Source organism: Carica papaya, chromosome 4, assembly GCF_054855325.1.
Source record: "Carica papaya isolate Zhongbai chromosome 4, ASM5485532v1, whole genome shotgun sequence".
Taxonomy (NCBI): domain Eukaryota; kingdom Viridiplantae; phylum Streptophyta; class Magnoliopsida; order Brassicales; family Caricaceae; genus Carica; species Carica papaya.
Genome location: NC_142312.1, coordinates 7,115,906 through 7,130,667, shown reverse-complemented (window position 1 = coordinate 7,130,667; position 14,762 = coordinate 7,115,906). Strand labels below are relative to the sequence as shown.

Below are 14,762 nucleotides of genomic sequence, written 5' to 3'. Positions count from 1 at the left end.
TAGACCTCATTACCCCGTCCAGTATGAGGGTGAAACGGGCCGTCCCCATACCCCGTCCGGTATGGGCGCCAAAACACATAAGATCTCCCTACCCCGTCCGGTATGGGAGACCACAATCCCGGTAGGGTTCCCTACGGACCCGGTCCGTCCACCATCTCCCAGGATATCTAGTCAGGCTGACCACATCATACAATTACCCATTTACATAATCTATCATTCTCTTTTCCCTCAGTCAGCATCATCAATCCACATACAAACAAGCAAAACAGTAATTTATGCCAAACAGACAACATACAGTATCAATATCCCAGTCATTCAATCCATAATCAATAAAACAGTACAATATGCACACGAAACTATAAAATGAAAACATCAAACCTCATACTGCATTTAAAACTGTAAAACAGGCCAAATAACAGTTAACCGACAAACACACTAGACACGGGCTCCATTAGCGACCCTAAGCAATTTCACACATTCGTTGATTCATGAAATACCGTTTTATCATTTATTGAACTTTAAAACCGTGATAGGAAATAGGATGAGGGGTCCTTACACGTTTCGGGGTCCGAACACGGCTTCACAGTGCGCCTACAGGCTGTCCCTAATTTTTCCTGAATTTTTTTCGGGGAACTGAAACGCACTACTGGTACCTGCACGTGTTCCAAAAAATCCCAAATTAGGCCCAGGGCCCCTTTCGGCCAATATCGCATTTCCGGCACGGCGGCTCCGCCGTGCTCCGGCGACGGCGCCGCCGCAAGCGGCGGCGATTCGCCTCGGTTTGGCTGTTTTCAGCCGTTTTCGGCCGAATTCGGCCACACTTGCATCGATTCTTGTGATTAAACAACTCTAGGGCCCTCGGGGGGCCAAAAAATTACGAAAAACCGAAGCTTACCGGCGGCGGTGCTATCGGGTGTGGCGGCTCTCCGGTGAAGTTCGTGTTTTGGTGATTCGGCTCCGATCAACCTGTAGAGAAAAGAATGGTGATCACGGTGATATAAAAATTGCATTAAACGGAGGCCGGGAAGGGCCTCATCGGAGGCAAAAACCGAAAAGGGGCGCGGCGGCGCCGCTGGGCTTCGGCCGTTTGGCCGAGATTTTGGCTCCGATTTGACCACAGGGGAAATCAGCGTGGAAAAACGAGTCGGGGGTATGAAATTTACCTCGATCGGCGGTCAGAAATCCCTCCGGTGCGGCGGTGGGTGGCGGCGGCCGGCTTCTGGTTCGTCTTCTCCGGCGAGGGCAGGCGGCTAGGGTTTTGTGGTCTGGTGTGTGGGTCTTATTTATACCCTTTTGCCTTTTGATCTCAGCCATCCATTTTGATTTAATCTGGGCCGTCCGATCGCACGTTTGATCTGGGCCGTCTGATCGCGCATACGTGGATCGCCAACGTGGCCCGTCCCGGATCGACGTGGTCTTGCCACGTGGCAGGTCCCGGTTGGCCGGGACTGTTGACTGGGTCTGCTGACGTGGCTGCTGACGTGGCCCCCCCTTTTTTTTTTTTTTTTTCTCTTCTTCTTCAATTTCCCGGGCGCTACACAGGTAGTTTGGGAAATTCGAAATCAAGAACACGTGATAAGGCATATCAAAATGGAATTATTTGTACAATATTGTTTAATTCAACTTTGATGTGCTATTTGCAACCATATTATTGTAGGATTGGAAACATAATGCTTTACTGATGAATCTTTTGAGTCCCAATGCTTAAACATTGAGTCACCAAATTCAGATGTGGAAATTTACGCAACTGCTCCTCCATTTACAATCGAGTAATAAGCCAGTGGCCGAGTGTAATACCAAGGTTGGATCACAAAATTTTGAAACCATTAGTCGGAGGGCACCGTAATTACGAAAAATTTCTTGTTATAATGTCTAAAAGACACAAAAGACAGGATTATAATGAAACATTTAGTAGATAAGCGTTCCGGATAGTGAAATAAAAACTAGATTGGAATAAAAAACTTCATAAAATTTTACAAGTTTATTAATGAATGGACTCAGTACAGCATAGAACAAAATATTTGCAACAATTAATGTCAAGCATCATGCGGCATCCACAGTGAGAAAAACGATTTGGTCATGCCCATTTATCTTATTCCATGCGGTATGCATTTCAATGTAGAATGAATAAAGAGTTCCTCTCAATTATGGAAATGGACTAAATATTACATGCATGAGTTTCTACCCATTTTTGATTGAGTGAAATGTTAAATAATTGACTTTCTTAATGTGGCGTCAACCTTTTTGTCAACTAGGTAGTTGTAATCTTAGTAGTTTCTTTAATTGTAGGACTCTTTTTGTCAAGCAATGCAATTAATTCTAATGGGTGCCCTCACCAACTTGCTTCAATTGTTAATAGTGAGACAATTGATGATTTTATGTCGTTTTTTTTTTGGAAAATGTGAAAAAAATGTATGTATAATATAATGGATGCTATTAATATAAAATATAGTTCAAAACCCCACTTCAAAAAAAAAAAAAAAAAATTTAGAAACTATAAACCAATAAAAAAAATTGACATTAAATTATAAAATGATTGATATTTTATGAAATATTTAATTATTTTTTTATTGTTAGTAAAAAAATGTGGATTATTGAATTATATCGGAGAAGAATTTAAAAATGTTATTAAATTTGTCTTTAATTAAAACAAAAAAAAACATTTGGACAAAGAGAAAGTGGGTGGGTGTTAATTTGGTTTTCACTATTGCTTTTCCTACATTGCAAATTAATCACAAATCATTAGTAAATATAAATATGTAAATAATACACACTTGGGCCTTGGTGAAATGGTGTATTTATTGAACTCTTTCTGAAAATATTGAAGATTCGAGCGAAGTTAAAGACTTAAATGTTTTAAGATTACATACACTTTTTATGTAATGGACAGAATCAATTGCACTAAAGTATTGATGATTAAAAACCATCACTTCGATCGAAGAATATGCATTTTATCTGGTTCTTATGCAACAATCGAGTGAGTGCTGCTCTAAAGGTAGAGGTGGGAAAGTTTTTGTTTGTTTCTTTGTCATTACTATTTTGAACTTTATAGGAATTATTTACTCGTGGGTGGGTGGGTGATTTTATTGGAAGGCAGCTTCATGAGAACTTATTTATGATTTGATTGGGAGATATTCGAGAAGAAATAAAGGATGCACTAAATGCCATTTTATTAAAAACAACAGAAAAGGAACTTCGATCTCATGGTCATGGAGAAGATGGTCATCCACTTGGTTTCATTGTTGCTTCTCCTACATTGCTTTTTAGTTACAGTAGCCAGCATCACCGACTTCACTACCGATCAATCAGCTCTCGCTGGATTCAAGGCTCATATCACGGTTAGCCCTCAAAGCATCTTGGCCTCCAATTGGACCACCTCCGTCTCCGTCTGCAACTGGATTGGTGTCTCTTGCAGTGGTGGTCGCCATGGAAGAAGAGTTACAGCTTTAGACCTCGCAGATATGGATCTTAAGGGAACCGTTCCTCCACATCTAGGGAACCTCTCCTTCCTTCTCTCCCTTAACTTGAGCAAAAACAATTTCCACGGCCGTCTCCCGAAAGACCTAGGAAGGTTGAATCGATTAGAATCAATCAATTTAACGTATAATCGACTGAGCGGAGAAATACCAGACTGGTTTGGGAACTTATCCAGGCTTCAGTACATGATTCTAAGTAGCAACAATTTCACAGGCACTCTCCCGATTACTCTATCCAACATATCAACCCTCGAGGTGTTGGATTTGAATTTTAATTTGATACAAGGAAACATTCCTTACCAGATGGCTGAACTTCACAACCTGGAACAACTCAGAATCAGACAAAATCATCTTTCGGGAAGAATACCTCCTCAGATCTATAACATTTCGTCTTTGCGTTGGATTGACTTGGCACTCAATAATCTCTCTGGTAATCTCCCAGATAGCGTATGTGATTTTCTTCCAAATGTTGAGCGTTTTGTTTTAGCTTCAAATGCGTTAGATGGTCGAGTTCCTTCCAGTTTGGGCAAATGCAGGAAGCTTCAAGACTTGGAGCTGTCCATCAATGGCTTCACAGGACCAATACCAAGAAGCATAGGAAACTTAACGGAGATCCAACTGCTACTGATGAGCAGAAACAATTTGCAAGGTTCGTGACCGGCCACTCTCATTTAAATCTGCTGAGTCTTTTCTCCAAGTATTTCTATTTAAAAAGCAGTTACATAGAAAAATAAAATAGTATTTATAAGAAACAAGTAATTTTGTTATTTCATAAAACAAAGAACTACAAATTTTTTTTTTTTATAATATCTTAGCCATTAAAAATAGACCTCCTAACAAAAAGTTTGTATTTTTTTTACAATTTGTCATAACTTGCATTATTAATATGTATGTATATATATGTATCTCTAGGTACAAATTAACGTTAATACTAACATGTTGAGTCATGTTAATACGCTAACTTATGAAAATTTTAATTAGTTAGTGTATATTAATATCTGCATTATTATTATTATTTATATTTTGGTACATTATTTATTACTTTGAAAGTTTTATATAAAAATTACAGTACATAAATAATAAATGCATAAAAATATTAATCACTCACTAGCTTTAAATTAAGATAAAACTAATATTAATTTTTTATTTAATATTAAAAAAATTTATTTTTTAGAATTTCTCTTCAAGAAAGTTACATGAATATAAACTATAAACAAAAAGGTCGACATCTAACTTTTAGGTTGTTCAAGTCAAGATATGCAAATTTGATAAAGGTTATGAGTGGCAGGTCTGCTTACTGTCTCTGGTTCATGCTTATTAAATTTAGCCATAGTTTATCTATGTGGTAAATTATTGAATCAAATTTATTTATATCTTTAATTTTATAATAAAAAATTTTATATTCACAACTATTAACCAAGTAATCATGAAAAAAAAAAAAAAACTAATTTTAATTGATTATATAATTGACTTGAAATTGGACTATTATTTTTGTTCATATTTTATTATATTTATAAACCAAATTTCTAGCATAAAATTTTTAAACTTCAGATCTGCCCCAGAAAAGTTTTGAGCGTATGGTGTTTAGACTTTGGCACTACATGTTCTTCATTAATATTCAAAGTCACTAGCTAGCATCATTTTCCTGTACAATAGTATGTAGGACACAGCTGATGGAGTTCAAATCCTGGTTCAATGTCTGTTGATCTTTAGATCCTTGGAAGACATAAAATTACCATGAATGTTGCAGGTGAAATACCGGATGAGATTGGAAAGCTACGCAATCTGTGGTATATGAATTTGGGTCACAACAAATTTAGCGGTAGCATACCATCTGCCATCTTCAATATCTCAACTGTAATGGGAATTAGTGTAAATGACAACTATTTGATAGGCCATCTTCCTCCAACCATTGGCAATGAACTTCCAAGCTTGGAGGAGCTTCGTCTATGGGGCAATAACCTTGAGGGAATAATACCAGACTCTGTCTCCAATGCTTCTAAGCTTAGGGTCTTAGACTTGGGACCAAATGATTTTTCTGGTCCTATTCCTAATACACTTGGAAATCTAAGGTTTCTTGAAGTTCTTATTCTTCATGACTGTAATTTGATCACTCACGATTGGACCTTTCTCTCTTCTTTGACAAGTTGCAGACATCTGAAGGATCTTGAGATAGGGAACAATCCCTTACATGGTGTCCTTCCAAATTTCATTGGTAATCTGTCTGCAACCCTTGAGTTTTTTATGGCATATGACTGCAAAATCAGAGGCCATATTCCCTTGGAAATTGGTAATCTGAGCAACTTGATTGAGTTCGATTTAAATGGAAACGAGTTGATTGGGCCGATTCCAGCAACAGTTGGTAGATTAGAGAACCTTCAAGGATTGAGGCTGCATCAAAACATGCTGGAAGGAACAATCCCATCTGATATGTGTCGCTTGAGAAGGTTGGATACATTAAATCTCTCTTCTAATAATCTTTCTGGCTCGATCCCGTCATGCCTAACTAACTTGAAATCTCTGAGACATCTCTACTTAGATTCCAACAGTTTCAGCTCTGCTATACCTTCAACATTTAATGCCTTTATCTTAGACGTAAAATTGTCATCAAATTTTTTAACTGGCTTTCTCCCGCTTGGTATTGGAATTTCAAAGGTTATGAGAACGTTTGATTTATCAAGGAATCAGCTATCAGGTAATTTGTCTGGCAGCATTGGAAGCATGAAAGATCTAACATATCTTTCATTAGCAAATAATCAATTTCAGGGACTGATTCCTGAAGCATTTGGAGACTTGGTAAGCTTGGAATTCTTGGATCTTTCTACCAATGTTCTTTCCGGGAAGATTCCAAAATCCTTAGAGGCACTTGAGAATCTCAAATATTTAAACTTGTCTTTCAATCATCTGTCAGGAGAAATTCCTTCTGGAGGACCTTTTAGAAACTTCTCAATTCAATCTTTTATGAGGAATTATGGTTTGTGTGGTTCACCTCGATTGCAAGTCCCCCCATGTCATGATAATGTTGCTCATACATCCAAAGTTCCTTTGCTTTTGAAGTGCATTTTGCCAGCAATTGTGTCAACAATATTGGCAATAACAGTTATAATCTTCTTCGCAACACGCAGACATGGTAAACAGAACTTGAATGTGACAGGTCAAGAAAGTAACTTGTTACCTGTTGCAACATTTTTAAGAATGTCAAAACTGGAGCTTGAAAGAGCAACAGAAGAATTTTCTGCGAGCAATTTACTTGGTTCCGGAGCTTTTGCTTCAGTGTACAAAGGATCACTTCCAGATGGGAGTACGGTCGCAATAAAAGTTTTCAATTCGCAGCTAGATGAATCCAGAAGGAGTTTTGAGGTTGAATGTGAAATCTTAGGCAGCATTAGACATCGGAACCTAGTAAAAATTATTAGTGCTTGCTACAGCATCGACTTCAAAGCTTTGATACTTGAGTTCATACCTAATGGAAGCCTTGAGAAATGGTTGTATTCTCACAACTATTGTCTTGATTTTCTACAAAGACTAAATATAATGATAGATGTTGCTTCGGCTATTGAATATCTTCATCATGGTTATTCAACTCCAATAGTCCACTGTGATTTGAAGCCAAGTAATGTGCTGTTAGATGGAGATATGGTCGCACATGTGGCTGATTTTGGCATTGCAAAACTACTGGGACAAGGACAGTCTGTGACAGAAACCATGACACTGGCAACTTTTGGATACATGGCACCAGGTGATCATGTCATCTATCTCCGATAAATTTTTCTCCACATTTGTATCTACTTTATCTTTTGTCTATATATAGATATAATAATAATAATCTCCATACACAAGTACATATATATGTATCATATCATATGCTTTAGTCTAATTGTTACAGAGTATGGTTCACTCGGGATTGTTTCTACGAAAGGCGATATTTACAGTTTTGGAATTTTACTGTTGGAAACTTTCACTAGAAGGAAGCCAGTGGACGATATGTTTGGTGGTGAAGTGAGCATGAAGAGTTGGGTAAGAGACTTATTACCTGAAGCATTAGATGAGGTTGTGGATGCCAATTTGCAGAGTGAAGAGGAGGAGATAACAACAGCTAAAATGAACTGTATATCATCCATTTTTGAGTTGGCTTTGAACTGCTCTGCTGACTTGCCTGAGGTGAGGGGAAATATGAAGGATATTCTAGCCATGCTCCAAACCATTAGAAACAAGTTCTTGAAAAATGCATACCGAAAAACTAAGACATAAGTTTCTTATTTGAGCTGTGGGATAACATAGATCATGTAAATTGTAAAGTGAGATACTGCATGAAAAAGTTCATTTTTTATTCTAATTCATTTTCTGAACCTTAATTTATTAATTGCTTTAGAAGTTTTCTCATACTAATATGCAGTCATGAAATTTCTTTTCATTGCTTATTTTAGAAAATATTTTTATAATGTTTTTTTTCTGTTTTTATGATTAAGAGATTTATTTAAAATTTTATTAATTTAAAAATTATGGGATAAATTAAAATTTATAGAATGAAAACAATTTCTTAGAATATATAAAAGTTCTTCAAGATCGGGCAAAAAATTTCTTTTATAGATTTCTAAATATTTCACATTTATTTAGTGATCATATAATCAATCAATAAAATAAAAAAATTATAAATAATGTACTTTTTATCAGTTGTTTAATAATTATGATTTCAAAATATTTATTTAAGTAAAAAATTGTAAAGAGATTGAAACTCTCGAAACTTGTTTTAGATTTTTGCTATAGTTAAAATTAACTTAGCCAAAGCTAACTGCTTAGCCTCTCTATTAACTTTTTTTTTATTTTTATAACAATCCCAAATACCTATAAAGAAGGGGAGGATATTTAACCTTTAATAATCACCTTTTTAAATATATATATTTCAGGGTTTACGGACTCAAGTATGGATTGACCCATGCTGCAAATCTATCTATGATCCTGTTAGACTCATTTTGAAATCTCTCAGTTGCATATGATAGTATGAGCTCAACCATATCTCAACAAAAGTATTTATATATTCTCTTGTATTCTCAATCTTTTTCATCTTAATAAAATAAGGCATGCAACTGACAAATATATATATCTCCACAAAAGTGTATATGTTATCTTGGTTTTTCAATCATATTTGGCATATTGGAGAAGATATTTGTTCATCGGTTTGAGTATTAAACTTTTGGAGATTTATTTCCTTTGAACCTGTTCCATTAAGGAGTTTTTCAATCTTGTCTCGATATCATCTGAGTTTTGCAGTTCTGGTCACAAACAGTGTTCAAATAGATGTTTGGTTTTTATGCAGGAGGTTGTTCCGAACTTAATGAGCATTCAAGCAGGACAATGCCTCAAAATTTAATTCTATTAGTTTAACTACAATTCTGTTACAGCTCAATCAGCGTCAGTAAGTTTAGCCAGTTGAGATTTGTAAGGATTTGTAGTTTCGGACATTCAAGAAATACTAAGCTCATCTGCTACCCTGATCGCCACTTATGTTTCACTGTAGTAATACAAAAATTAGGATGAATGTTCCAAAGTTAATACAAAAATCAAGCAATGAAGGTGCCTCAAAATTAACTGCTGTGGAATCTAACTCTCAAGGCTTCCTTCAATATAGCTGTCTTTAAGATTTTGCAGTGCTTGTCGGATTGAATCTTCATCTTTATTGGAGTATTTTAAGCATATCAAGCATTGAGCAACTTTATAAACCATCTGTAGTTCATGGTACTGCTGGCAATTTACCTCCATTCGTTTTCTTTCCTAGACAAGGTTAAAACAAGAATTACAAATTAGCATAAACCATGAACAAGAAGTGAACACTTTTTTCAGGAACTTGGTTAGAAAGCAAAAATAGCCCAAGAATTCTGTTCTTAAGTGACAAATAAGTTTCTCCTGCATGTCACCTGTAGGCAGACAACTACCAGCCTAGATCAATCAGCATTTTAATCCTCCAGAGACTTCCTTTTGAATAAAAAATGGTAATGCTTTTTATCTCAATAGAAGTGAGATAATTTCAGGTATTCCATCTGAAAGGAAAGATAAGAAGACCCCAAAACCCATATCCATTATGAATAAACCGCCAAGCATGGCATACACCAGTCCAGCCTTAATTTCCTGTTAGATTAAAAAGAAGTTTCAGCCTGTGTTTCACTACTGTTGGTATGGAGTTATAGAGTGACTTTGGTACGTACATTCTTCATTAAGGCCAATGAATTAGTTAATATCCTTGGTGCTTGAAGTTTCTCCAAATAGGTGCCCGACTGATGCATGAATATTATATTTTAGCGTATATTCAAGGTGTTATCTTTATAGATGCTGAGTTTTTGAAGCTTGTATCATGTTAAAGATTACTGAAACAGTCTTCATTTTGAACCGGGAATTCAGGAAGATTCAGAAAAGTGAAATTATTTCCATGGTTCGCGAGCTTCACTTTTTCATTGGCATCACTAGTGAGTTTGACATCAGAAGATTGTCAATGACGGACAAAATGACCTTAAATAATTAATAATTATTTGATATAAGCTACCTTTTCTGAGATCCTTGAGGTGATGCTCTTGGCCGTTTCAATCACAGAGTCTGGCAGTCCTGCCATCTCTGCTAATAGAAGGCCATAATTTGGTACATGCCTTGGTCCGTTTCTGAGATGAAACTGTTTAAATAGACTCTATTAGTAAATGAATGCAGTTAAAGCACATGACAAGTAGAAAGTGAAAGTACAAAGAAATTCAACCTTGAAATCCAAACGATTGTTTCTTATGTCAACATAAAAATGAAGAATTTTCACATTTGGGTAGATGGTTGCTAATTCTGATATGTTCTCCATATGAGTGGCAAATATAGTGTACCTGACGAACATAAGAGAAGCCAAAAGGACAACTTTACTTGTTTCCTTCGACAATAAATTCAAGATTTTTGGGAGAATAATATGGGAAAGAAAAAGCTTGGAACTTCTATAACGCCTACCAACTGTATATTTGTCCATTGGCAATCCATATTATGTGCACTTGAATAAATAAATAAATGATTTTCTTTTTTTTTGGGGGGGGGTGGCAGGGGAAGGAGGTGGAAATTTCAGAAAAGTAGATACTAAAAACATTTTCATGATATAAATAAACTATTTTTAACTTCACATAGTTAAAAAATTGTAAGCAGCTCATCTTTTGCAGCTAAAATTGTAGTGTGGGCTAAATAAGATGGTTACGCTTTGAGTGATAATAGACGCTCGCAGCAGCTCCATGCAATTGAAAAACCATCAGATGAAGAAGTAGCCCTCCCAAGTTCATCCATAACAATCAGACTCCTACATCCATCAAAATAAATAATTATAAATACAAACTGTTGAACATTTCTGTCTGTGTTCCTATTCTCATATGCTTTATGGAGTCAGTTCCAGTCATGAATAATGGTCTCTGCTAAGTTAATGGCCATCAGAAATCAAACCTTACAGAAAATATAAGAAGCGAGCCATGCAACCAAGTTAACTAGGTCTGGGCTAAGTTGGATTGAGAGGCATCCAAATGACCCGGTTTTACCTATTGGAGACATTCTGCATGATAAAAGCTGTCTCTTTCATCTCTGTCATGAACTGCCACAGAGAAAATGCTGGATAAGAATATGACGCCTTATCTATACTATTCATTCTTGAAATTGTCAGTTAAATATGCATTCATGTTTATTAATAGAGGAAGCAGTTATGAATGATTTCCTCTCTTGTAAAAAAGGAATTTCACTCAAACAGAGATTTTTCATGGAGTGTTAATTATTTTTTCACTTGCCTTATCTGATATAGGATAACTAATGATAGAACCATAATTATCCTATAATATAGAGAAATAGGGGAAATTATGGAGAAGAGAATGTCAGAATAAAAGACAGATGAAGGAAGAAAAGAAGAACATTAAGCAGACAAAAAATAAGGGACAAAAGAAAAATACTGCATAGAAATGTAAATAAATTCACAAGGAAATTATCAATTCCAATATTCCCAAAAGTTGCTTAGCAAACTTTTTGACCTTTACTAAAAAGAAAAGCTACTAATAGGAAAATAAATCAAAAATTTCAAAGTTTGGAAAAATTAAATAACTCAAATCTTAAAAATTTCTATTTCCCAAGTAGAAAAGTAGAAACAAATCTACCTTAAAACATATTTTATAGTCAGCCTTCTTAATTAGGCTTAGAGACTCATGAATCATTCTGCTCAACTGGCAAATAACTCAACTCCGATGAGTTAAAATGCAAATGGCCAGCTAAGAGTTTGGGATTCAAGGTGTGCAACAAACCTTCACCGATCCAAACAAGAGCAGACTTGGGATGACCTTTCCACTCAACAAGAAAATCTTGGAAATTGCCTTTAGAGGTGGCAATAACATTGATTTCCCATATGGCTGCAATCTCACCCTGACAAGGTGAGAAATATGAGAAACAACACAAGAGGCTCCAATAAACCTTGACAAAGTGAAATGTTCCCAACTCTGAGAACATGATCAATATTCATGTGCTTACATACATCAAAAAGATATACAACAGTAGGTTCATATTTCTTGAGATAGGGAATGGGTCAAGGGGACATGTGCAATAAATCTGGTGAAGTGTTGACCATGAAAATTACCAAGTTGAAAGGACACTTTAATAGGAGGATCAAGGATAATAGGCTCTTAGGGATGTTGGGAATGTGGAAGACAATTACAGGATATGGAAGGCAAATGCGTGGGATCACAAGGTGTAGCAGCTTGCACCTCTGAAAACTCCTTAGAATCATTAAGGGAAAATTAGAGAGGCAACAAGACAAGTAGAGACAACATTTCTTTCATTGTCAAGTCATCTTTGTCTCCTGAGTATTCAATTGGATCAACAATTTGTGTTTCAACAACAGATGAATCATAAAATTTGCTCTTTCAACAAGTTGTAGGATCTTCTGAGATGGAAGATAAAGCGGGATGGAGGCTGAATGCTTACAGTGCTTGAAGGTAAAGTTTTCTTTGAAGCTCTTACAATTTGTAGCAATGTTAGTTATGTTTGGATTGTTGGAGAGTGGGACAACTTACCCAGACAGGATCAATGAGGGACCATGAAAGTAAACTTCCATTGAACTGAGGAAGGATACTTAAGTCTAAGATCTCATACAGTAATATCTTATCCATTATTTGGCAAACACAACTTATCTGGGTCACTACCCTACCCAGGATGAGGTAGTCTTGCTTAACCCATTGGATATGGATAGAAACTACTTACCCTAGATAACGTACACTTTGACCAAAATAATCATTTTAATTTTTGTTTCTACTATAGTTAACTATGATAACCACAATACTATAGAAAAAACATAACCTTAAAAGAAAAAGGCAAACCGACAGCATCCCACCCACCAGAGAAGAAGATTGGATTTCCACTAAACTCCGGGGAGAAGACATCTTCTTGAGAAATTCCACTGTATGGTCACAAATAACAACCTTTTCTGGCTGTGAATTTGCAGACAAAAGACAGCAGTACATGACTCTTTCGAAATGATTACGAAATGATTGCAGTGGTTTGATCACAATTTCCCATCCAATTTCTTTTTTTTTTATTAATTTAAAAGTTAATGAAAAATATAATTTCATTATACGTTTAAAATAATATAGTATATAAAATTTTAAGATTAATTTTGTTTAGTTATATTATAGTAAGATATTTTGAATTTTAACATTAATTATTAACGTTATAAAATATAGCAAGCGTATTATAGCCAAATGCACTTCCCTACTCATCCACTTATTCAACCATCCCAAATATAAATTAAATTCTTATGTAGGAGACAACTTGGGAGATTGGAGGAAGATAACTATTGTTAGAGAGAATGTACTATATGGAATTAGGTTAAAGGATTTTAGGATAAATAACTCTTCATATAATAATTGTTTATTTTCTTTTTTATTCTAAAAAAGTCTGTATATATAGGGATATAATATTTAATAAAATATATATTTAACCATTCGTAAGACGATATCAGAGATTTAGGAAAAAAACCCTAAGTCTCCTTCACAAACTCCAATTGATCTTCATTGCTGAAATGAGATACAAAACCCTAAAGGGCCAGCCTCCATTGCTGGCCACCACAACCCAACTGCTGGCCCCCGCATAACTGGCCACCTGCACCCTAGACCGGCCTTCATAACTTTTATCCTTATCTTATTCCAATCGCTAAATCTCCATAGATAATCATGATCCAAAAACACTCTCATCTACTGCCACAACTTCCCTCCATCACATGCTTATCCGTCCCAAAACTTGTCATTGTAAACCAAAAATAATCTCTTCCTTTGTGTCAAGTTTCCACCACATTCCACCCAATCCGACCAGCTCCCATCTAAACCCAAAAACTTTCACCGAAGCAAACAAACATCTTGACTAAAAAAAAACAACGGCAGCCGAGTATAATGCACTCGTACAAAATAAAACATTGCCTTCGGTTTGATGTGATCCCATTTAGGCCAAAATCAATCCTGGAAGTCCAAACCGAGTCCACCCTTGAAGGGGCCGACAATCCTTACCCAAAAAGCAGTCCAGTAACGGCCCAAGTACTAAATTCATCTAAAAAAGGACTTGAAACTCCGCTTAAGTGCCAAAGAGAGAAGAACTCAAAGCTGTTGTGCATGGGGCCAAGTGCCCAACCTACTGAGCACTCAACGAGGTCCAAACCTTGTGATCGAGTTTGGGTCAAGAAGGGGACAGCCTTGGAGGCCCAAAAGTTGTCAAAAGAAAGGTCCAAACTAGATCCAGCTAGACCTGAAGATCCAAGGCAAGACAAAAGACTGGCCTTGAGACTCATGAGAGAATCGTTCAGCTTGAAGAATTGCCAAGAGAGACAAAAGATCGATCTTTGACCCGAGAAGAGACGGGTTCAAGGCCTTTTCGGCCAAGGCAGCATTTAGCCCAAGAGAAGGCTCAAAGGCCAATTGGCCTTGAGGAGAATGGCAGACAACATGTGCCACATACGTGCAGCCTTCGGCATGTTGAATATTATATTATATTATTTAATTTATTAATTATTTAATATTATATAATTAAAATTTTATTAAAATAGTAATCTTATATAATTAAAATTCTAATAGAATAGTTATTTTTTAATTATTAGTTTAAAAATTTTATAAATATCTAAGTATAATAAACTAAAGGTGAGAAATAAAATTATATTTTTTCTTAAAAAATTAACGTGATTTCAAAGCCAAATAAAGTTATTTTAAGATTCTAATTTTAGCATTCTTTCCAAACTCAAAAATAGCACAATATGCTGAA

At 35.8% G+C, this 14,762-nt stretch overlaps 2 protein-coding genes across 8 annotated transcripts in view; one reads left to right on the top strand and one right to left on the bottom strand.

The window, feature by feature from the left end:
- Positions 1–3,203: 3,203 nt before the first annotated feature.
- On the top strand, positions 3,204–7,839 carry LOC110817483 (uncharacterized). 2 transcript variants are annotated; one of them, XM_088217659.1, is made up of 3 exons: positions 3,204–4,125; positions 5,227–7,215; positions 7,363–7,839. In XM_088217659.1, exons 1-3 carry the CDS (start codon positions 3,204–3,206, stop codon positions 7,725–7,727), a joined length of 3,276 nt encoding a protein of 1,091 aa, XP_088073785.1. In that variant the 3' UTR covers positions 7,728–7,839. The 2 variants fall into 2 exon arrangements, with proteins under 2 accessions (XP_088073785.1, XP_088073786.1); XM_088217660.1 differs by having other exon boundaries at positions 7,349–7,487.
- Positions 7,840–8,832: 993 nt separating this feature from the next.
- Positions 8,833–14,762, bottom strand: part of MSH4 (MUTS-like protein 4) — a 62,818-nt gene continuing 56,888 nt past the window's right edge. For 2 of the 6 annotated variants that reach the window (XM_088217657.1, XM_088217658.1), the window contains 5 exons: positions 11,021–11,073; positions 10,690–10,788; positions 10,219–10,333; positions 10,015–10,137; positions 8,833–9,248 (listed from right to left, as the gene is read on the bottom strand). In XM_088217657.1, the coding sequence (XP_088073783.1) occupies positions 9,078–9,248; positions 10,015–10,137; positions 10,219–10,333; positions 10,690–10,788; positions 11,021–11,073 (561 nt within the window). In that variant the 3' untranslated portion in view covers positions 8,833–9,077. Of the gene's footprint in view, positions 9,249–9,391; positions 9,935–10,014; positions 10,138–10,218; positions 10,334–10,689; positions 10,789–10,928; positions 11,074–14,762 lie in introns of those variants that run through there. The other 4 variants (XR_015818366.1, XR_015818367.1, XR_015818368.1 and 1 more) reach the window with 4 other exon arrangements.